A 23,905-nucleotide genomic window follows, 5' to 3' on the forward strand; every position below is an offset into this window, starting at 1 on the left:
GGCAAAACGTTTGGGGATGACCCTGCAAAAAGGGCCAGGTCCAACAGTCAATCAAATGTAAAGGAAGGTAGCACAATTGAACACCCTCCATGTGTGGAGAAACAAAACTCTAGCTTGCACACATGAGACAAATGTCTAATCTACCTCAAAGGACACATCTAACATAATACATGCTGACATTGGCCAAGCCAAGACAAAATACTTGCTGTATCAAACAAAACGCAATACAGACACGCCAATTGGAGAACCACTCACCTATCCATCCAGTGAACATCTACCCTTGTCCTGGGTGACAGCAGCACTGCCCACAAAGTCAGGTTTTGTCACCACAACAAATGGATCAGCAGAATCAGGTTGAAACACACACAACTGTAGGCATACAACACAAATTAATCAGGAACAACAAAAACCTAGACAAGTAACAGCAGGACGAATGTGTACCCAAAAAACAGCAACTTGGATTTATTGATTGTAAATGATGATCAGCAAAAGCCATTGGCCACTCTATATCTTAGTTCATGCACAGTATTGTGCACCAGCTTGACTCTGATCAGTTCCAGAGAACCTCCACAGGAAGGGGCATCAACTGGGCATGCTAACACCTCAGGGATCATTCTTCGGTGGGGTGGGGTCAGATTTGGGATGGGTGGGTTTGAGAGGGGTGGGATTTTTCTTAGGAGAGGTGGTCCTCTCCTTTAGAGGAGTGGGAGGGGTATGGGTGCTTGTGGTGGGGGCAAGTGTGACAGGGGAGAACTTGGATGTGGTTGGGATGGGGTGGGGTCCCGTGTTAGGAGGGGGTGGCGGTCACAGGGGAAAGGGGAAGGGGCAAGGTCAAAAAGGAAACATTCCTTGGGAAATGGGTAGGCTATTCAGAAGGTATTGGGGTTTGGAAAGTGGAGGGAGTGGTTGTCTTGGCTGTGGGTGTTGATGCTGATGGTGTGTGCATGTCTGAGGTAGGCTTGGGTTTGGGAGGTGTCTGTTGCATGTGTGAGTGTGGGCACTTGCGTTTCTTGGGGGGGCTGTGAGGTGGAGGTGCTGAGTGTGGGAGTGTTAGCTGTGTGTGTGAGATTGTTGGGGTGGTGTCTGGGGGTATGGTCATTGTGCTGTCTGTGGGTGTGTGTGTTGGGGGGATATCTGGGGGTATGGTGGATGTGGTAGCCATGTTTGTGTGTGTTGGGGTGGTGTTCGGGGGGTATGGTGTCCAGGGAGTGTGGGTCTGTGGGTGTTGAGGTGGTGTCTGGGTGTATGGTGGGTGAGGTGGATGCGTCACTGGATGTTGTGGTGGTGTCTGTGGGTATGGTGGTTGTGGTGTGTGTGTCAGTGGAGGTGATGATGGTGTGTGTGGGAATGCTGGTTGTTGTGGTGTGTATGAGTTACTGTTGAGTGCTTTCGTGCCAGTGTGTCTTGTGGTGCTTGTGGTTGTGTGCTGCTTGTGTATGTTGATGTGGGTGCATGCAGATGTGTCTGTGTGCTTGGGACAGGTAGGGGTATAGGGAATTTGGATTAGGAAGAGGCAGGTGCTGTTGGGTGATTTGTAGGAGGTGAAGGGCTGCCGTCAGTGAGGAGACCAGAGCCTGAAAGGATCGCTGTAGGCCATATATGACATTATGAAGTATGCAACCACCTGTTGGTGTTGGGTTCTCTGCACCTGGATGGCATTCAGAATGGCAGTCTGAACAACAAAGTTACTCCTCAGGAGCTCAATAGCCTTCTCACTCAGGGGTAACGGGGAGCAGGGGTAACGGTGGGAAGGTGGTGAGGTGCCTGGGGTGAAGGAGACACCCATACTCTTGCGTGAGCGGGCACAACCAACTGGGTGGGGAGCAATAGAGAGGGTGGAGATGGAACTGGGGGTGGCAGACAAGAATAGAACAGTAGCAGGTCCTAACGGGTCCGCCACCACTAGGGAGTGGCCACTGGAGGAAGAATCTGGAGATGATGAGGTCGATACTGTGTCCTCGTGGCACTCCCCTCAACCTCCGGGCCACTGGGTCCCTCCATTTTGGTCATCTCATGACTGGAGGTAACGTGGCTAGCTGCTTCCCCGCTTGGTTTGGCCCGGTCTCCTCCAATTGCCTGGGATGATGTTGAAATTACAAAAAGAAATAGGGACACTACATGTTCCTGATCACGCTTGCACAACAGCTGTGATAATCAAACACATCTGATAGAGACATATAGCCACAGATTACTTAACTTACAGTCTTCCCCAGACGCCAGCCTAGAACCAGAAATGTGTGGGCTTCGGCAGAGGGTGTTGTGCAACTCCTTAATGACGTCGTCCGCTGGATGGCACGTCAACAGAGTCCATATAACTTCCCCCGCCGACTCACTGATGTCAGTTCCTTCTTTTCTGCGCATGCAACACAGATCCAAAGATGATTGTTCTGGCTGTTTTTTCAGCCTCCTTTGACGTTTTTGTCGTATTCAGAACAGTGTGCTTCTTATGTCTTCAGGATTTAAACCGTGTGTGTCTTGTGGTTGACAGATGTCAGCTACAAATCCCCTTTCAGTGTTCATATGGTGCACCATTGACGCCGATGACTGCAGCTCCTATCAGTGACTTCGGCCAAAGGCTCTTCGCAAGCATAGGATGAAGCCTGTAGCGGTGCGTAAGGCAGAGTCTCGGTCTTCACATCGCATGAAATCTCCTTCCTAGTCTAACGTCCGCTCGAGGAGTCACTCTTGTAGACGCCGATCTCCGGCGACATGCACAGGTAAGTCGCATAGACAGTCGAGGCTTCGGCTTTTATCAACCTCACTGCACTCGACCTCCCGCCATTCATCGGCCGAGGAGACGCGGTCAGGGCCTGCCCGGCACCTTCCTCTCTTTCCAGGAGATGGGGCGGCTGTAAACCAGATGTGTGCATTTTCTTCTTCCCTTCTTCTTCCCTGCACACCATCTTTGGTCAGCCACCTTCCTCTGGAGCACCTGTTGGTCCCAAGGAGGTGTGCAGTGCCTTGACTGTGCCCATGCTGGAAGGTTTGCCCTCGGCTTTAGTTAGGCCTACTGTGTCCTTTGATGCGACTCCTGCAACGCCGGTGCACAGCCATTCAGGGTGCCCACCTTCGGCATCCATGTCGACGTCAAGGCATTGCCTTTTTGACGCCGGTCGATGTCGGGAATGGCGCCGGTCCTTCCTTCACAAAACTCCATTCCTGTTGTTCCTGCTGCAGGAGATGGTGGGGAGACGGTACTGGAGTCGGGCCTCGTAGAGAGGACAGCTGGTTGTCTGATTTGTTTACAGCTAGTGGCTTTGATTCTTCTCCTGACTCTGGCCTTTTTCCCCCTTTTGGTCTTGCTACGGAAGCAAGTTTCTATTTTGTGGTCGTTCTGAAGACGATTGCGGAGGTGTTAGGTCTAACCCTTCCCTTAATGGAGTTGACTTCAGATCCTTTTAATTAATATACTCCATCAAAGTCAGACCAGGGTTGAGCCGGTGCTTCCTTATAGTGAGGCACTACATGATGTCTTGTTGGGTGCTTGGGCTAAGTTTGCTACAGGGGGCCTTGCTGACTGGGATATATTCCACAGGCCCAGTCCTGCCCTGGGTGAGCCACCTTGTTTGCTCAGAGATCCTACTCCTCGCAGTTTTGTAGCACAGGCCTCTTTAGCTTCCCCTGATATAGTGTCCCTACCCCATACTTCTGATAGAGTCCAGAGCTTTAGATGTCTGTGTCAGGCATATTTTTTCCTCCACAAGTTCTGCTCTACGTTCTGTGAACATGTCTTGTGTTCTTGGACATTTATCTGGGACTCTTTAGTGAACAGTTTACCCTCGCTTCCAGATGAGGTCAGGAGTATTTTTACTTCTACAATTCAGGACAAGCGGAATGCAGCTAAATTAGTCATTCACTGCGGCATGGATTCCTCTGACTTTGTCGAGATATGGCTTCCTCAGTGGCACTCCATCGCTGTGCCTGGTTATGTACCTCAGGGTTCTCAAAGCCAATCAAGTCTGCATTACAGGACATGCCATTTGATGGTGCCTATTTGTTTGGTGGACAGACTGACTGACTCTTCCTTGAGATGTTTTCGAGACAGGTAGGGGTGGGGCAACATGTTAACTTCGTTCCTCTCGATCTATCCTTTGGCTTTTCATCACTACTGTTACTTGTTCTTCAGTGTTCCTCACGTCAGTCTTGCTTCTGCAGGGCCATGAAACTTTCAGTTATTCCGTTATGCTTTAGTGGTCAGCCTTTAATACGTCTTAGTAAACATGTATCTCATAGTCAAATTTGCTTAGTCTACTGTGTAGGCTTCTTGTTTTTGAACTCTTTGGAGTTATTTTACATTTGTTGCACTTGCATGTTAGACTTATTTCCTTTTAGAAGGATTTTGCCCCTTTTCAGTGGTACTTTTTCTTGCCTGTGAGGATGTTACATCTGTCATATTTGGTAAGGTTTATTATTGATACCGCATATAGGTACAATTGCTTTCATTCCACATGACTCTGTAGTGGTGTTCACACTTGGAGGGTGTTGTTGAATGACCAAAGTTTTTTTTTTTTTTTTAGTTAAATCACATTAGGTGACAAACGTGTATGGGTGTTATATGTATGTTTATATATATATATATGTTCGGTGGCATGTGTAACTGCAGATACACATGCTGTGCATTATCCTGCCTTCTAGTGTTGGGCTCGGAGTGTTACAAGTTGTTTTTCTTCGAAGAAATCTTTTCGAGTCACAAGACCGAGTGACTCCTCCCTTTCGGCTCCATTGCGCATGGCCGTCAACTCCATCTTAGATTGTTTTATTTCCGCCATCATGTTCAGACGTGTTCCTCTTCGCTCCGTATTTCGAATCGGGAAAGTTAGCTAAATTATCGAAAATTCGACAGTATTGTTATTGTTCAGTACCGGGTTAGTGTTAGTGTATCGGCACCGACATCAAGAGCACTCCGGCGGCCCTTCGGGGCTTCCGTTCTTCACCGAGGCCTTGTCGGCCCGACCACACCCGTCGTCCCAGACTAATGGACTGGACCCCATTCCGCTTCTGTCCTAAGTGTCATTCGAAGTATCCTTATACAGAACAACACCGGGTTTGTAATCTGTGTTTATCACCCGAACACAGGGAGCATACTTGCGAGGCTTGTCAAGCGTTTCGATCGAAAAAGACCTTGAGAGATCGACGCGCAAGAAGACTGCAAGTGGCGTAGACACCGAAAGAGCAACTCGACGTCGGAGAGGAGGAAAGCATTCCCATCCAGGGGACGGACTCTGATGAATCCGTAAGTGTACGACCCTCGACAGTGCAGCAAACAGTGAGTAAACCTGCCCTGTCCAAAACTCACACAAAGACATTTAAGGCCATGGGTACGCCACCGCCAGCAGGCCATGGCTTAACCCACCGAAAAGAAGGTGACCAAACATCGGCACCGAAAAAGGCCAGAGAATTGCCGAAGACTTCCAACTCCGGTCGAGATTCCGGCACCGAACGATCTCGACACCGAGAGTTCGATTCACCCAAAGTGAGGAAAATATCTTCGGAACCGAAAAAGACTATGGGGGTTATTCTAACTTTGGAGGAGGTGTTAATCCGTCCCAAAAGTGACGGAAAAGTGACGGATTTACCACCAGCTGTATTACGAGTCCATTATATCCTATGGAACTCGTAATCCGTCACTTTACCGTCACTTTTGGGACGGATTAACACTCCTCCAAAGTTAGAATAACCCCCTATATCTGAAACCTCGGTACCGAAAAAAAGCGGCTTCGGAGCCGAAAAGAAGCTCTTATACAGAAGAGCAAGGACTTTCCAGCCAAATGAAGGAAAGACATAGATTTGAGCAGAAATTAAGTATGGAAGAACTGGACCATACACAAAGGAGGTTACATATCCAGAAAGAGACTGTAAAAATACAAACTTTACCTCCACTCAAATCTAAAAGGAAACTTGCATTTCAGGAGACAGAAATGGAACCTAAGGCAAAGGTGGTTAGAGACAAATCCCCACCACCAAGGGTCACAACCGTCCCCACCGCACTCACTACAACTGTCACCAGTTGGAACACCTACAATGCAGTCACCCACACATACTGGGATGACACAGGATGATGCTGATGCATGGGACTTATATGAGGCACCAGTATCGGATAACAGTCCGGATTGTTATCCAACAAAGCCATCGCCTCCAGAAGACAGTACTGCATATACGCAGGTATTATCCAAAGCAGCTATGTTCCACAACGTAGCAATGCACACAGAGCCAGTGGAGGATGATTTCCTGTTTAACACCTTGGCATCCACCCACGCTTCCTATCAGAGTCTGCCAATGCTCCCGGGCATGCTCAAACACGCGAAACAGGTCTTCCAGGAGCCTGTAAAGGGAAGGGCTATCACGCCGAGAGTTGAGAAGAAATACAAACCTCCCCCAACAGATCAGGTGTTCATAACACAACAACTTACACCGGACTCAGTGGTTGTAGGAGCAGCAAGAAAGAGAGCAAACTCTCAATCATCAGGAGACGCTCCACGCCTGACAAAGAAAGCAGAAAGTTTGACGCAGCAGGCAAACGAGTGGCAGCACAAACAGCCAATCATTGGCGGATTGCAAATTCGCAAGCCCTACTTGCTCGCTACGACAGGGCACACTCGGACGAGATGCAACACATCATACAGCACTTGCCCTAGGAACACCAGAAACGTGCCCAACAGGTTGTGGAAGAAGGACAGGCCATATCTAACAACCAGATAAGGTCCGCACTAGACTCGGCAGACACGGCAGCACAAACAGTCAACACGGCGGTAACCATTCGCAGGCATGCATGGTTAAGAAGTTCTGGATTCAAGCCAGAGATTCAACAAGCGGTGTTGAACATGCCGTTTAATCAAGAACAGTTGTTTGGGCCGGAAGTTGACACAGCAATTGAGAAGTTAAAAAAAGACACAGACACGGCCAAAGCCATGGGCGCGCTCTATTCCCCACAAGTCAGAGGCACCTTTAGGAAACCACAATTCATAGGTGGTTTTCGACAACAAACATCAGAGCCTTCCACCTCTCAAACCAGACCCACCTATCAGGCACAATACCAAAGGGAGGGTTTCGTGGTTCCTATAGAGGACAATTCCCAAGAGGAAGGGGAAAGTTCCAAGCAACCAAACCAAGCCAGACCAAACAGTGACTTCAATGTCACAAAACCCCAACATTTGTCACCAGTGGGGGGGAGGTTAACCACATATTATCAGGACTGGGTACATATTACCACAGACTCATGGGTCCTATCAGTTATCCAACATGGTTATTGCATAGAATTCACAACATTCACGCCAGATGTGCCACCAAGAACGCACAGTCTGTCCCAACAACACTCAGACCTATTACAAATAGAGGTCCAAGCACTACTACAAAAACAAGCAATAGAGCTCGTACCCAAACATCAGAAAGGAACAGTTGTATACTCACTATATTTCCAAATTCCAAAAAAGGACAAAACGTTAAGACCTATCTTAGATCTCAGAACACTGAATCTCTTCATCAAATCAGACCACTTCCACATGGTAACACTTCAAGACGTGGTTCCCTTATTAAAATAGGAAGAATACATGACAACATTGGATCTCAAGGATGCGTATTTCCACATACCCATCCATCCTTCTCACAGAAGATACTTAAGGTTTGTAATGCACGGCATACACTATCAATTCAAAGTGCTACCGTTCGGGATAACAACAGCACCAAGGGTATTCACAAAATGCCTAGCAGTAGTAGCCGCTCACATAAGGAGACAGCACATACACGTATTCCCATATTTAGACGACTGGCTAATAAAAACCAACACTCAACAACAGTGTCTTCTTCACACGCAATACTTCATAGAAACTCTACACAAGCTGGGGTTCTCTATCAATTACCAGAAATCGCATCTGCGCCATCCCAAATACAACAATATTTGGGAGCAACACTCAACACACAAAGGGCAATTGCCACTCCAAGTCCACAAAGGGACCAAGCGTTCCAAAATGTAACATCAAGCATACAGCCAAACCAACACTACCCAGTAAGGTTTGTAATGAAACTTCTAGGCATGATGTCTTCATGCATAGCCATTGTCCCAAATGCAAGATTACACATGCGGCCCTTACAACAGTGCCTAGCAAAACAATGGACACAAGCACAGGGTCAACTTCAAGATCTAGTGTTGATAGACCGCCAAACACACTCCTCGCTTCAATGCTGGAACCAAATAAATTTAAACAAAGGGCTGCCATTCCAAGACCCAGTGCCTCAAGCTGTTATCACAACCGATGCTTCCATGATGGGGTGGGGAGCACACCTCAACAAGCACAGCATACAGGGTCAATGGGACAATCAACAAAAACTTCACATAAATCATCTGGAACTACTAGCGTTTTTTCTAGCATTAAAAGCATTTCAACCACTGGTAGCCCACAAACACATCCTTGTCAAAACCGACAACATGACAACAATGTATTGTCTCAACAAACAAGGGGGGACACACTTGTCACAACTGTGTCTCTTAGCACAAAAGATTTGGCATTGGGCAATTCACAATCACATTTGCCTAATAGCACAATACATACCCGGCATTCAGAATCAGTTAGCCGACAATCTCAGTCGGGATCACCAGCAAACTCACAAATGGGAAATACATCCCCAGATCCTACAGGATAACTTCCTCCGCTAAGGAACACCGAACATAGACCTATTTGCAACAAAAGAAAACGCAAAATGCCAAAACTTTGCATCCAGGTACCCACACCCTCAATCCAAGAGCAATGCACTATGGATCAGTTGGTCAGGGATATTTGCTTACGCTTTTCCCCTTCTCCCACTCATTCCTTATCTGATCAACAAACTAAGTCAAAACAAACTCATACTGATACTCATAGCACCAACCTGGTCTCGCCAACCATGGTACACAACACTGTTGGACTTATCAGTAGTACCCCACATCATATTACCAAACATACCAGATCTGTTAACACAACACAAACAACAGATCAGACACCCGAATCCAGCATCACTCAATCTAGCAATCTGGTTCCTGAAGTCTTAGAATTCGGACATTTAAATCTTACACAAGATTGTATGGAAGTCATTAAACAAGCGAGAAAACCTACAACAAGACATTGTTTCACAAACAAATGGAAAAGATTTGTTTGCTACTGCCACACTAATCAAATTCAACCACTACATGCCTCCACAAAGGACATTGTAAGCTACATTAAAATCCATCTCACTGCAATATCTGCTTATCTGCAGATTACACATACAACATCACTTTTTAGAATCCCAGTCATTAAAGCATTCATGGAGGGACTAAAAAGAATCATACCCCCAAGGACACCAGTAGTACCTTTGTGGAACCTTAATATTGTATTAACAAGACTCATGGGCCCCCCATTCGAACCCATGCATTCTTGTGAAATGCAGTATCTGACTTGGAAAGTAGCCTTTCTAATAGCTGTCACATCACTTAGAAGAGTAAGTGAAATACAAGCATGTACTATTCAAGAACCCTTTATACAAATACATAAACATAAAGTGGTTCTCCGTACAAATCCAAAATTCTTACAAAGGTCATATCACCATTCCACCTAAACCAAACTGTGGAACTCCCAGTCTTCTTTCCGCAACCAGACTCAGTAGCCGAAAGAGCCTTGCATACATTAGACATAAAAAGAGCACTAATGTATTACATTGACAGAACGAAACAATTTCGGAAAACAAAACAATTGTTTGTAGCCTTCCAAAAACCTCATGCAGGTAATCCTATATCCAAACAAGGCATCGCCAGATGGATAGTTAAATGTATTCAAACTTGCTATATTAAAGCAAAAAGAGAATTACCTATTACACCAAGAGCACATTCCTCTAGGAATAAAGGCGCCACAATGGCTTTTCTTGGGAATATACCTATGACAGAAATTTGTAAGGCAGCCACCTGGTCTACGCCTCATACATTTACTAAGCACTACTGTGTAGATGTGTTAGCAACGCAACAAGCCACAGTAGGACAGGCTGTATTAAGAACATTATTTCAGACAACTTCAACTCCTACAGGCTGAACCACCGCTTTTTGGGGAGATTACTGCTAGGTAGTCTATGCACAGCATGTGTATCTGCAGCTACACATGCCACTGAACGGAAAATGTCACTTACCCAGTGTACATTTGTTCGTGGCATGAGACGCTGCAGATTCACATGCGCCCTCCCACCTCGCCGGTAGCCTGTAGCCGTTTTTTAGTTGAATGAAAATTGTTAATATGTAAATAAATATTCTTTTAATACACATTAAGTACATACATACCTACTCCATTGAATGGGCACATCTACTATACTCACAACTCCTACCTCACCCTCTGCATGGAAAACAATCTAAGATGGAGTCGACGCCCATGCGCAATGGAGCCGAAAGGGAGGAGTCACTCGGTCTTGTGACTCGAAAAGACTTCTTCGAAGAAAAACAACTTGTAACACTCCGAGCCCAACACTAGATGGCAGGATAATGCTCAGCATGTGAATCTGCAGCGTCTCATGCCACGAACAGATGTACACTGGGTAAGTAACATTTTCCATATATCCATATATGCTTGGTGCTACAGAGGCATTGGTTCTTCCCTCCGATATCAGTGGACGTATCTTTTACATTTCTATGATGTTTTTATTATATTTGCAAATTTTCTTCTGGGTAAAGCATTTCATATGCCAAATGATTAGTCTTCTCTTCACTGGGAGTGACTGTAGGAATCTGGCCTGGTGTGTGGTGGGTACCTAAGATACTTACACCTTATACCAGGTCCAGTGAAGTGTGTCTAGAAGCTAGGCTCTCTAGAGGTAGCTTTGGATGAGCAGCCAAGGCTTATCTAGGAGACATGCAAAACTCATGGAAGACCACTATAGTCACACAGCACTTTCACACATGAAAGCAAACACTCAGTTGTACATAAAATAAAGGTACTTTTATTTTTGGAACAAATCACTACAAAATACTAAAAGGGCAACCCTCCAATAGGAGGTAAGTAATGCACTAATTACATACGCTAGCAATCAAAAATAGTTATAGAAAAGGTTAGAAAACAGTGCAAATAGCAATAACAAATAGTGACGCTAGGGGGAGCACAAACCATATACTAAACAAATGGAATGCGAACACAGAACCCCCATCTAGGTAAGTGGAATGTGTAGAGGGGAGCTGGGAGTTCTAGAAAGCCACAGAGGTAAGTAATATAGTACCCCTCCCGCGACCAGGAAAGCAGGGGTAAATCACTGGATTTTCCCCAAACCACCCAAAAGGAGGACAAAGAAGAAAAGAGGACACCCAGAGAAGACTGCAAGAACACCAGCGGTGGGTTCCTGAAGAAAGAAGACCTGTGGAGAGAGGGGACCAAGTCCAAGAGTCACAGTGGAGTCCGGTTGGAGTAGGAGTTACTACCCACCCAGCTGTAGTTGCAGGAGTTGGTCAACGGTGATGAAGAACTGTTCAGCACTGCAGGCCTGGAGCCGGAGAAGAGTTCCTGATGGAAGCAGATGATGTCCAACCCTGGAGTGAAGATTGCAGACTGGTGTTGGTGCAGGAATTCCACCAACAGGCCTTAGCAAAGGCCAACTTGTGGTTAGTGGAAAAGTGGTGCTGCTGGGGACCAGTAAAGCCCAGGAGGTCTCAACCCAGGAAGGGCAGTCACAGGGGACCCTCAGTATTGCAGAGTCCACAGGGGTAGAGGCAGCACCCACAGGAGTCCCACAGGACGGGGACACAGGAGTCACAGAAGGAGCCAACACAGCACTATAAAAAGGGAATCCCACGCCGCCGTAGAACCACACAGTGCTTTTCAGGAAGGAGTGCTGGGGCTGAAGCTGCACGTCACCTGAAGATCCCTTGGAGAAGATGCAAACAAGCCTTTGCAGCTGCAAGAGATGTGGTGCACAGCGGTACTGTCCTGCGTGGGAAGACAAAGGCTTACCTCCACCAAAGATGGACGGCTGTCAGAGAGCACGTAGAGGGCTACTCCGGACCACCATCTCTGATGCAGGATCCATGCAGCTCAAGATGAGGGGAGATCCATGCACCCAGTCGTAGTTGCAGCAGGTGCCTGCAGATGTGGGGGAGTGACTCCTTCACTCCAAGGAAGATTCCTTCTTTCTTCTTGTGCAGGCTGAAGAGTTGCTGTCTTCTGAGGATGCACGGCTGGGGAAATGTTGCAAATCTGGCAGGATTCCTGGAAACAATGTTGCAGAAGAGTTCTTTCCTCTTGGAGGCAGCTTGTTGGGTCCTCGAGGTTCCAGTTGCAGTTCCAGAGGCCGGAAGTCGAAGCAGAGGTTGCAGAGGAGTCCTGCTGGAATCTTGTAAGCCAAATCTGAGGACCCACCCAAGAGAGAGACCCTTAATAGCCCTGAAAGGGGGATTGGTCACCTAACTAGGTAAGCACCTATCAGGAGGGGGCACTGATGTCACCTGCCTGGCCTGGCCGCTCAAATGCTCCCAGAGTTCCCTGCCACCCTTGGAAACAAGATGGCAGAGCCCAAGGAGGAGCTCTGGGTACCACCCCTGGGATGGTGATGGACAGGGGAGTAGTCACCCCCCTTTCCAGTGTCCAGCTCTGCACCACAGCAGGGACTGGGGGGAGGGGTCCCTTAACTAGTCTGGACTGGTTTATGCATGGAGGGCACCAAATGTGCCCTTCAAAGCAAATCAGTGGATTGTGGAGGCTACCCCTGCCAAGCCAGTCATACCTATTTCCAATGGGAGAGGGTGTTACCTCCCTCTCCCAAAGGAAATCCTTTGTTCTGCCTTCCTGGGCTTGGTCAGATCAAGCAGCAGGAGGGCAGATACCTGTCTGAGAGGTGGTAGCAGCTGGGCTGCCCTGAAGACCCTGAAAGACTGTTGGGAGCAATGCTGGGGGTTCTCTAAGGAGCCCCCAGAGTGCATGGAAACATACTTCCAATACTTGCAACAGTATTGGGGTATGATTCCGACATGTTTGATACCAAACATGCCCAGGTTCGGAGTTACCATTTTGTAGCTGGACATAGGTAGTGACTTACGTCCAGTACACACGTAAAATGGCATCTCCGCACTCACAAACTCCAGGAAAATGGATCTGGAGTTTGTGGGGGCACCTTTGCTAGTGCAGGGGTGCCCTTACACACATGTGCCTGCACCCTGCCTTCTGGGCTGAGGGGTTCTACCATAGGGGTGGCTTAGTGACCTGGTTTATTAACCTGTAGTAAAAACGGGTGCATGCACCAATTTCACACAGGCTGCAATAGCAGGCCTGCAAAACCCTTTGCATGGGCTCCCTATGGGTGGCAGAATAACTGCTGCAGCCCATAGGGATTCCCTGGAACTCCTATGCCCTTGGTACCTAGGTACAATATACTAGGAACTTACAAGACGGGGACCAGTATGCCAATTGTGGGGAGAAAAAGGTACAGTTTAAAGGAGAGAGCAAAACTACTGGGGTCCTGGGTTGCAAGATCCCAGTAGACACAGTAAAACACACTGTCAACAGGGAGAAAATGGGGGTAACCATGCCAAGAAAGAGGGTACTTTCCTACAGCCACTGTCTGTTTTCTCTGCACGAGATACTCTATTATATTTTCCTTTTGATGTAGGACTCTTTGGGATATACTAATGTAGGTCTGTTTGGAATATACTTTTCCATGGTGAGGGGTTCTGCTCCATGGCCACTTATGCTGCTCTGTGTTCCAACAGCGTGGAACCTGCAATTACGGTCTACATCTAGGGGTGGATTGATGTATATCTACTAGCTCGGTTGTTGCTACTATCATGCGATCACTGGTAGTCTTTCTGATCTGCATTTTCTTGTCTTATGATAACAATGCAGTGATCATTTCTACAGTCTTGCCGGGCCATTTGCACATGGGTTTTCACTCCTCTAAAGGAGCTTTATCTTAGAGACTGCTGTTCGCCTTTCACATTGATTTGCTCATATTCAGCTAGCTTTTTTTAGTCCATGTTTTTTATGGTTCCTGACTCCTAATCAGTGGTTCCTCTGTGGAGTCCTTGGTAGTACAATATGTTAACATAACTTCTGTATGTCAGTCTTTTTAAATTTTTTCTAGACTGCTTCTGTTCTCAGAACATAATTTTCAGGGTATTGAGAATAATTTTAATTGTGCGGTCATGTGTGAGTTTTTACCCATGTTCTTACCGTTTTTGTACCCCTTTTCTTACAGTTTTCTTTTTGCGAACTCTTTTTACTAATGAGGATGTTCTTCCTCATGTAGTTTTTCAAGTACTTAGTCTTTTTTTCTCCAGTACTTAATCAACTTTCCTTTGGGATAAAAGGCTTTCACTGTGGTTTAGTCGCTTATGACACATTATTGACATGCTAAAGTGGATGAGTTTATTCTATGCTCTAACATGAATACGTTTCTTTCTGTGCTCTCCTATTTTATGATGTTTCTCATCTGTGTCTACTCCACAGGCTAATAGATCAACAATATGTTATTATTCTCCCTCATTTTTCTTATTCTCCGGTCTTTTATTCTTGTTTTCAACTGGTTTTATGACACTTAGAATCTTTGAAGGATCTCAGTTCCCAGCCACTCGTCCGGGGTGTTTATGCTTTTTATCTGATTCTAAGTTAAGGAATCTGCAGCTAGATGTCTCTATCAGGTGAACAAGTTACTTACCTTCAGGAATGATGGATCTGGTAGAGACAGGATTTAGCTGCAAATTCCTTAACAACCCTGCCATCCTCCCCGCTCTGCGAACTGAGTTTCTCTGGGAATTCTGAATCAAACCACTCTAATTGCATGGGTGAAGTTGTGCAATCACAGTACCCATTGAACAATTAGGAGACCTTATCATTTTCAGTGGTTTGCCTCATGTAGCATTCTTCAGTTACCTGTTGTCATACAATAGCGGGGCAATGCCAAGTTCATTTACACACATCTCACACAAGGTAATTCATCCAGCTAATCGTCATTTAGCCAATGCCACATCATGAAAAAATGATGGCCAAATAATCCAGCCATGTTGCAGACAGAAGTACAGTAGCCTGAAGAAGGTGACAAGGACAAACCCATGTCACACTGGAACGTAATCAACAGCGGTAACTTCATTATGTGTACATTGTCTAAATGGACCCATGGGGCCAGTACTAATGTTGCTCAGAAAGACAACATATCTTGCACGGATATGTACACAGGAGACAGGTTGGGCAAAATGTCAGGGAGATATCTCTACAAAACTCCACACTGCAATGAATCAGCTAGCCCCAGGGTTAACACCTCTCTTGATTGGTACTCCTGACAATACCATACTCAGATTGCATCAGTAGAAGCCAATAGTTCTTTAAATGTTGTAGAGGCCCAGGGATTCTCAAGTACTGCCCAATTGGAAGCCATATCACAGTCCCTCCTTGTCATGCAAACACGGATTCCCTTCGATGAATGGTTGTACACAACCACATATGATTCCCACATACCTGCAAGTCACTCCATGATGCATGTCAACACTTAACTTAAAAACCTTTGCATTTCACATGTGCAAAGCTCTTTGCTACATGATTCTACATTATTGGCATGGAAATGCACATTGTGCGTAAAAACTGTAGTCCTAGCAGTTATGTCCTTCATTGCTACTGCAGTTGTACCTGCCAAATTACATGCAATGCTGAGTGAAGGTACGTGGAAGCCACCAATCAGTGCTGACACACTCCTGTCTGTGGCATGAACTGTATCTCCATGACATATGTCCAATTCCAAACTCATGGTGGCATGCACATATATGTGAGGGAATTCAGACATCATCCCATGAAGACAGACCTTGCATGAAACAACAGTGTAAATGAGTTTGCAAAAGTGAAAGGAACACATGCTAACATGTATGCACAAGGAATGACGGCATCAGTGATGTCACCACAATCATGTCAATGGACACTCACCACTTCCCAAGGGACAATATTGCTCTGTGACTGCGCACAAAGAGCAATGTAAGTTCTGTCACATGTATGATGACCTCACTCACATGACAGACAGTAGTTAGGCACCAGCACTCGTGACACCCTGAAGACAAGTGGCCTCTGGGGGACAGATTCCAATATACTCACTTGAGCAGACACATGGCTGAGGACAGTGATCCATTATTTCATGTTGTTTGGGCTGTCACACTGAAGTTTGATGGACTGTTGTGTACAAATGTCACCCACAACAAACAACATGACCTGATTGATCACTGTACTCAGCCATGTGTTGGCCCTGGAGAGTTACTTGGTTGTGGACTGTATTCGGTTGTGTCCTAGGTCACTGGGCTAATGGGCAAGGCACATCAGCATGCACCAACTTCCATACCTACACAAACAGTTACTCATCTTGTGTGTCACACATGACCCATCCTCAATCTTCAGGGGGAGATAGCAGAACCTAACACATCAAATTAGCAATGTTACAGGCAGGAATATGCCCTGGACTCACCTCCTTGTAGCTACTGGGCTCCCCTCAAATGCCATCAAGCTCGGGGTAGGGCAACCGCCAGAATGCAGGCCATTAGGGGGGTCGGGCTCAGACATGCCCCCCAGCTGCACCTCAGCGATTTTCCGGGCCCAGCATCTCAGTCCCTCCCACCTCTTCCGACAGTGGGCGCTCTGCCAGCTATGGATCCTCAGAGTCTGCACCTTCCAGGCGATGGCTCTCCAAATCCCCTTCTTCTGACGGGCATTGACCTATGTGGATGCAACAAACAAATCAAAAGGTTACAAACACACTTTTTTGCCCAAATGTTTGTAACACACATCAGAAACACCAAACACAAAATCCTAAACTTGTCAACACACCACAAGTGTAAAGAACACATGCCAATAAGTACAGGGACACGACTGCACACTTTTGGAGTCATCTGCAGACTTAACCACTACCCTGCTCAAGGCCTACTAAGACTAATCTAGCCTACTGACATCAGGTAGCCCACGATCAAGCAGCATGTACTGTGATGTGAGCCACAGTGAAACACAACACACCACTATGGCCTTCTGAAGGGTAAACACCTTGGGTCTGACTGGACATACACATTTACACTCTGCAACATTGACTCACTGCATAAAGTCCCTACAGGCAACTACCATATTACAGTCGTCACCCTAAAACTTGAGTGACAATGAAAGGGCTGCCATGGTATGCACAGAAAGTCTCTTCCCTGTGCATGTGTGGACATGTGGCCTACCCAGTGCAGACTCGTGCCACTTCAGGGTGGGTTTGTGTGGTTTATGCTTGTACCACAGAACACACTTTTGACCATATGTGGCAAACCTAAAGATATGGCATCCAACATACAAAGGCATGGTTAGTCTAATTTTTGGCATGTAACCATGCTACTGAGTCACATGTCATGGCCTTCCTGGAATCTACAAACTAGCTGCACTGTAGGTTTGTCACTTGTGCAATATGCCTGTACTGGACAAATATGACTTGTGTAAAGTTGACAACAGAGCAGTGGGAGTAAGGGACCTGTAATAAGTAAATGACACACCTGCCAATGATGCACAATGCACATATGTACTAGTTCAGAAACTTATCTCAGTACCCATTCCTAATCTAGTCACTGGACAAAGGCATTCAGGCCAAGTCTTGCCACTAGACCCTCATGTTGGCCACATGCCAGGCTCTGCATTCCATATAGACTTGCACAACTCGCTTTGGTGCTGGCTAAGCGCAGGGTGGCCATGGGCTGGATGAGTACCCGGAGCCCATGCATTCCTTACTGGATCCGTGAGTTACTGGAATGGAGTGTTGCTGAAGAGCAATACATGAGGGTGACACGCAGGGAGGAGGGGGCACTGATGGACTTAATTGCCTGGGGAACACTTTTGGAACACTTCACTGGTTTGGAAGAGTCAATTTCTGACTGGAGCACTGATGATAATGGCTGACTAATGGACTGTTATGTTGGACATAAAAGGTGACAACCAACTGTGGTGATGTTGCAATGCTGGTAACCATTGTATATAAGTGGATTAGTTACTTGAGGATGTTCTTGGATAGAGGAGGCCGGGGGTATCTACTGCTGCAATGTTTGGTTTTGCTTCATATTTCTAACCATATACGTCCTTTGTACTCTAATCACAGGATAAACCGATATTGTGATATCTCACAATGATATGCACTGTTTTTCTTTTTGCTGTTATGCATATTAAACTGAATAAAACAGAGTTATATAAAAAAAAAAAATCTAAAAAACAATTCACCAAAAGATGTTTTCAAATTGTGAGTTCAGGGACCACAAACTCCACATCTCTATCTGCTCTCAAAGGGAAACTGCACTTTAAGGATATTTAAAGGAAGTCCCCATGTAAACCTTTGAGAGAGATAGGCCTTGTAAAGTGAAAACCGAATTTGGCAGTATTTCACTGTTGGGACATGTAAAACACATCAATACATGTCCCACCTTTAACATACAGTGCACTCTGCCCATGGGGCTACCTAGGACCTACCTTAGGGTTGCCTTACATATATAAAAAGAGAAGGTTTGGGCCTGACAAGTGGGTACACTTGCCAGGTTAAATTGGCAGGTAAAAACTGCACACACAGATACTGCAGTGGCAGGTCTGAACCATGTTTCCAGTGCTACTCGTGGGTGGCACAATCAGTGTTGCAGGCCCATTATTAGCATTTGATTTACAGGCCCTAGGCACCTCTAGTGCACTTTACTAGGGACTTACTAGTAAATCAAATATACCAATAATGGAAAAGCCAATTATACATACAATTTACACAGGGAGCACTTATACTTGAGCAGTGGTCAGCAGTGATAAAGTGCCCAGAGTACCAAAAAAAGTAAAAACAGAGTCCAGCACACAGTCAAAACATGGGAAGCAGAGGCAAAAAAGACAGTGGTAACCACGCCAAGGGTGCCAGGTCTAACACCTAGATATATATATGCAACACAAGGATGATCTAGGCCTTAAAACACATCATGCAACACAATGTTAATGTACACTAAATAGAGTACTTTTCTCCACTGCCTCCACCATGCACATCCCATTTATGTCACATGAAAGGAGACCACCATTACACAAGCAGTCTAACTGGCACAGAGGGGCACACTGTAGCCTGTTAGGAGGGAAAAGGTGGTGTTGAACAGAGTCAAATGTACCTATGAGGTTCTTACCTTCTCCTATGGTAAACTGTAGAGGGGAAGGACCTCATCCACGAGCGTCTCCACCTCCTCTGGAGAGAAAGCAGGGGCCCTTTCACCTGTTGGCCGTGGCATGATTGCTCCCAGAGGCGGCACACAGAAGCTGAAGTGGTGGAGGTGTTGATGGCACCAGTGTCAGGAGTCAAGTGAGTGAAATTGCAAACCGCGGCATACACATACGCAGTCATCATCTCTGACGGGCACAGCCATTGGCCCGCGACCACCACAGGCAACATTAGCCTATGGCTGTGTCTTCCGTGGTTAAAACTGGCAACAGTGCGGCTGACTTCCGCAGGCGACCGCGGGCGGTTCCTAATGTCCAGTGAAGTAGGCCAGGCCCTGAAAAATGCATCATGAAACAAATAAATATATGTGTATGATCATCACCTTCATCCTAATGCAACTTTGTGTTGGTTTCTATTACACAATCATCAGTTTAGTGTATTGCTGGTCACAGATGGCATAAAACAGTAGTTCCTGGTTCACCAATGGTGACAGTATTTTTAGCGGTCGGAACAGACCGTCAAATTTAGAGGGGCAAATGAGGAGCAGATAGTTGGGTGATGCCCAAATTCATGATGTTGTTATGTGTAGACAACCATGGGGGTCACAAGTGGCCCTTGAGTAGTAGACAGTTTTGATTTGTAATGGGTGTTATGTTATGCCAGTCATTCCTGCATTGTCACGTGGACGTTTGTTGTATACATCATGCATGTTGGTATGTACATATTTACTAATGCTCCAACTCATTTGATGTCATAAATAGGGTACCCTGGGAGAAAGAGGAGGCGATAAGCTCCAGTCGACCGTCCAACTGCCAGACCTTCAAACCATGGAAGAATGTCAGATCATCAAACAGTTCCGTCTGTATCGGCAAACCTATGTCGAATTATGTCTTCAGTTGGAGCTAGATCGAATGCCTGAAAACACAGATCCAACATGCATACCACCTATTGTGAGACTCATGGCAGTATTACACTTCCTGGCCAGAGGGTCCTTCCAACATACAGCGGCCATATCTGGTGGCATGTCCCAACCTATGTTCACTGGTGTGTTAAGAGATTTACTATCAGCACTGATGAAACACATTGACGGCTAATTCAGGTTCCCCAGACATGAGGATTTGGCCAATCTAAAGGTTGACTTATATGGTTTTGCTCGCCTCCCACATGTGGTGGGAGCTATTGATGGTACACACATTGCCGTGGTGCCACCGCAGGCTAGTGAACAAGTCTATCAAAACAGGAAGAACTTCCATTCTATCAATGTGCAAGTGGTCCGCCTGTCAGATCTCTACATCTCAAACGCCTGTGCCCATGATTCTTTGTAATGCGGAACAGCACCAAGCCCTAGCTGATGTCACAACTGCAACCAGAGAGTGCCTGACTGGTAGGTAAGTCACATCTGTCCTGATGTTGTGTGCGCAATGTCAGGTGCTAAAATGTCAGGTGCTACAATCATGAAGTGAGTGACAATTTGTTGCACCCATGTCTTATTCCAAAACAGGAGACTCAGCATACCCAAACCATCCTTGGTTGTTAACACTGCTGAAGAATCCAACTACGCCACGGGATGCCCACTTCAATGAGGCCCATGGAAGAACAAGGCGGGCAGTGGAGTGGGTTTTTGGGCTCCTGAAGGCCAGATTTCAGTGTCTGTACAAGAATGGAGGAGCGCTCCTCTACTCACCTGGGAAGGTGTATCAGATCACTGTGGCATGCTTCATGCTTCATAACGTTGCCCTGCTGAGGATTATCCCTTACATCTCAGAGGAGGGGGAGCCTAAGGTGCCACTGGGCGAGAATCGTGGAATGCCAAAATGAAGATAATAGTGGTTATGAGGAAGGAGCTGACTTACGACAGGATATCATCAGCAGCTTTTCATGAGTGTAAGTATGTCATGAGATGTCATGACTTTGACTGTACAATGAACTGTAGTTGTGATAATGTGTAGAGTATCTTTTTAGTAATAGTTATGGAGCTCATGCAAAAGTATGTTTGAGCAAGCTTTTGACACAATCACATTTTGATGACTCTGCTTTGTTTGTGTCTGCTTTTTCTGAATGCATTTGTTGTCCAGACGTTTGCCATGTGACTTGTGTCATGTGTATGATTTCATAACTCCATTTTATTCTTTATTCAGGTACCTTCAGCTGTTGGAAAGACAGGGATGTCTGAGGTTGGTTGTGCCTCTGGCAGGACTTCCCTTCTACTGGGTGCCGCAGATGAATTTGACTGTGATGTAGTTGCCACACAGAAATTTGTAGATGGTGGGAGATTTCCCTCAGCACCCCTTTTAGGGTGCCCATATTGTTGTTGTGGGCATCCAGTTTGTCTGTCATGGCCCTCTGCAGCTGCTTAATGTTCCGGAGTTCAGTCAACACCTGGCATATCATACCTTGAAACTCCTGCTTGACCCCCAAGACATGACTGATGGTGTCCTAGCCAACAGCAGCCCCTTTGCCTTCACTCCACTGTCCTACAGCATCCTTCCCACTCACCCTACCCCCATAAGCCTGTGCCGTTTCCACAGGGTGCTCTCTCCAACTGGGTCCTGCATCCTTAGTGTCAGGAGTGTCAAGTTGCACCTCAGGATCCAGGACTCGGGGGAGGGTGGGCAGAAGATGTTGGAAATTGTGCTAGGTACACACGTTGGGGGGCACATCATTGCCTGGAATGTTGATGCCACAGGACTGGGAGGTAACATTGCGGCCACAGTGAGACTCACTGTTGCCATCTGATCGGGTTGCTCGGATGAGACAGGACCGTCCTCCGCGTCCGCAAGTCCAGGAGTGTAGTCATCACTGAGGGCTTCATTCAGGGAAGTAGTAGGAGTCTGTTGGGTGGCCTCTGTGTGCCCAGTGGCAGCTCAAACTGTTGATGAAGGAAGTATATTGTTACTTGTTGAAGTGTGGCGTTTACCTCCAAAGGTTTTGTGTTATAGTAAGCAGAGACATTGGACATTCGTAAGTTGTAGGTTAGTCTTTTGTGCCATGTTATCATGGTATTGGAGTATTTGACATGACGTGCGAAGCTTGCCTAAACTATTACGCTCATGAGATGTGCAGACCAGTTACACTTTGGATGGTGGACTGTAAATGACATCTTACCAACAGTGATGCCAACACAGTGTAGAAACAACATGTGCATTTGACCATTGGGAGTCCTAGTTGAGTGAGATACCGACAAACACTGAACTTTGTTGTAACTTAAGTCATCATGTGTGCAGTCGTGTGTCAATGTATTTGCTGCCACTACCATTCTGGTGATGCAGCTTAAGGCCTTAGGAACACTTGGTGTGCACACTTGGTAAGGTGCCATTCCTGGCCTCAATAGTTTAATCTTGGGTAGCAGGTCAAGATGGAGCTAGGTAGACAGACACATCTCTGAGTTGAGCATGACCTGTATACTGCTTACTCACAGGTGGGTACACTTCAATTAAAAATTAAGAAACATTTGGACAAGTGAACACTGGGCTGCTGGTTACAGTTAGACACAAGGCCTCATGAAAGTTGCATGCAGGTCACTCTCTCTGCTACACTCACTGTACAAATGGTTGCCTGCCAAGTGAGTACACTTCAATTGAGAGTTAACAAACAGGGATATTTGGGCAGTTGAACACTGGGCTGGTGTTTGCAGTTAAAGACATAAAGGGTCACATTATGAACTTGGCAGAATGCCCCGCCGCCAACTGTGCCGGCGGTCAACGGAAGACCGCCAGTGGCGGCGGTCGGCATCCCACCAAGAGCCTTACCGCCATCAATGGCGGTGAGGGCCGCCAGGTACCATGCTGGTGGTCGGTGGCGGGGGTGGATGGTGCTACACCCTCACCGCCACGTCAGTCCAAATACCGCATAATGATGCATTCATAGTCATGGCGGTTCATGGAGAGCGGCGATGGTGGCGGAGCAGCATCCAGGCAGCCCGTTCCCTCCCGGAGCAGCGCGACGGAAGAGGTAAGTGCTGTCTGAGGGAAGTGGGGTGGGGGTGTGTGTGAGTGTGCGAGTGCATTGGGTGTGCGTGAGTGTATGTGTGGGGGGAATGTGTGTCTGAGTGTATGTATGCGTGTGTGCATGTAGGTGAATGGGTGCATGAGGATGTGGGGGTTGGTGTTTGTGGGGACCTGTATGTACGGGTGAGTGGTGGGGGATGGTGAGGGTAAAGCTGGGGGGGGCCTACATGAGGTTTTGGGGGTGGATGGTTGGGGGGGTGGTGTTCAGGGGGTGGGGCAGATCTAGGGGCTTTGGGGGTGTAGAGGCAAGGGGGGGGCTGATGTGTCACATACAGGTGACAGGAATGGTTCTTCCTGTCACCCATATGCTTTCCGCCACCCCGCCAGGAAATCCCTGGTGGAAATGGGATCAAAATCCCACTGCCGGTTGGCCTCCACTGCCGGGTCGCATGTGCCTACAGTCGGCCCGGCGATCGAATCTGACCTGGTGGTGGTGGTGGGTGGTAGTGAACTGGCTGCTTGGCAGCCAGTTCACTACTGTGTTGAGAATATGGCGGTCTGGACCATGCTGTCGGCGGTAATGACCGCCGGTGTGGTGGTCCAGACCACCATGTTTATAATGACCACCAAAATCTCCTTGGAGTTGCAGTCAGGTCACTCCCTGTACTACACACACTTGATAAATGGTATCCTCCCAGGTGAGTACACTTCAATTGAGAGTTCACAAGCAGGCGTACTTGGGCAAGTGTACACCAGGCTGCTGGTTGCAGTTACAGACACAGGGCCTCCTGGTAGTTGCAGTCAGGTCACACCCTCTACTTCCCATA

The 23,905-nt window shown here is 46.8% G+C and overlaps 1 protein-coding gene across 3 annotated transcripts in view; it reads left to right on the forward strand.

The window, feature by feature from the left end:
• HCFC2 (host cell factor C2) overlaps positions 1-23,905 on the forward strand; it is a 218,503-nt gene that overhangs the window by 85,362 nt on the left and 109,236 nt on the right. Inside the window, exon 10 of one of the 3 annotated variants that reach the window (XM_069229001.1) lies at positions 19,893-20,273. The exons of the other annotated variants lie outside the window; for them this stretch is intronic. Within the exon in view, the coding sequence (XP_069085102.1) occupies positions 19,893-20,225 (333 nt within the window). The 3' untranslated portion in view covers positions 20,226-20,273. Of the gene's footprint in view, positions 1-19,892; positions 20,274-23,905 lie in introns of those variants that run through there. 3 annotated transcript variants of the gene reach the window in all.

The sequence above is a fragment of the Pleurodeles waltl genome, chromosome 4_1, assembly GCF_031143425.1.
Source record: "Pleurodeles waltl isolate 20211129_DDA chromosome 4_1, aPleWal1.hap1.20221129, whole genome shotgun sequence".
Lineage (NCBI taxonomy): Eukaryota > Metazoa > Chordata > Amphibia > Caudata > Salamandridae > Pleurodeles > Pleurodeles waltl.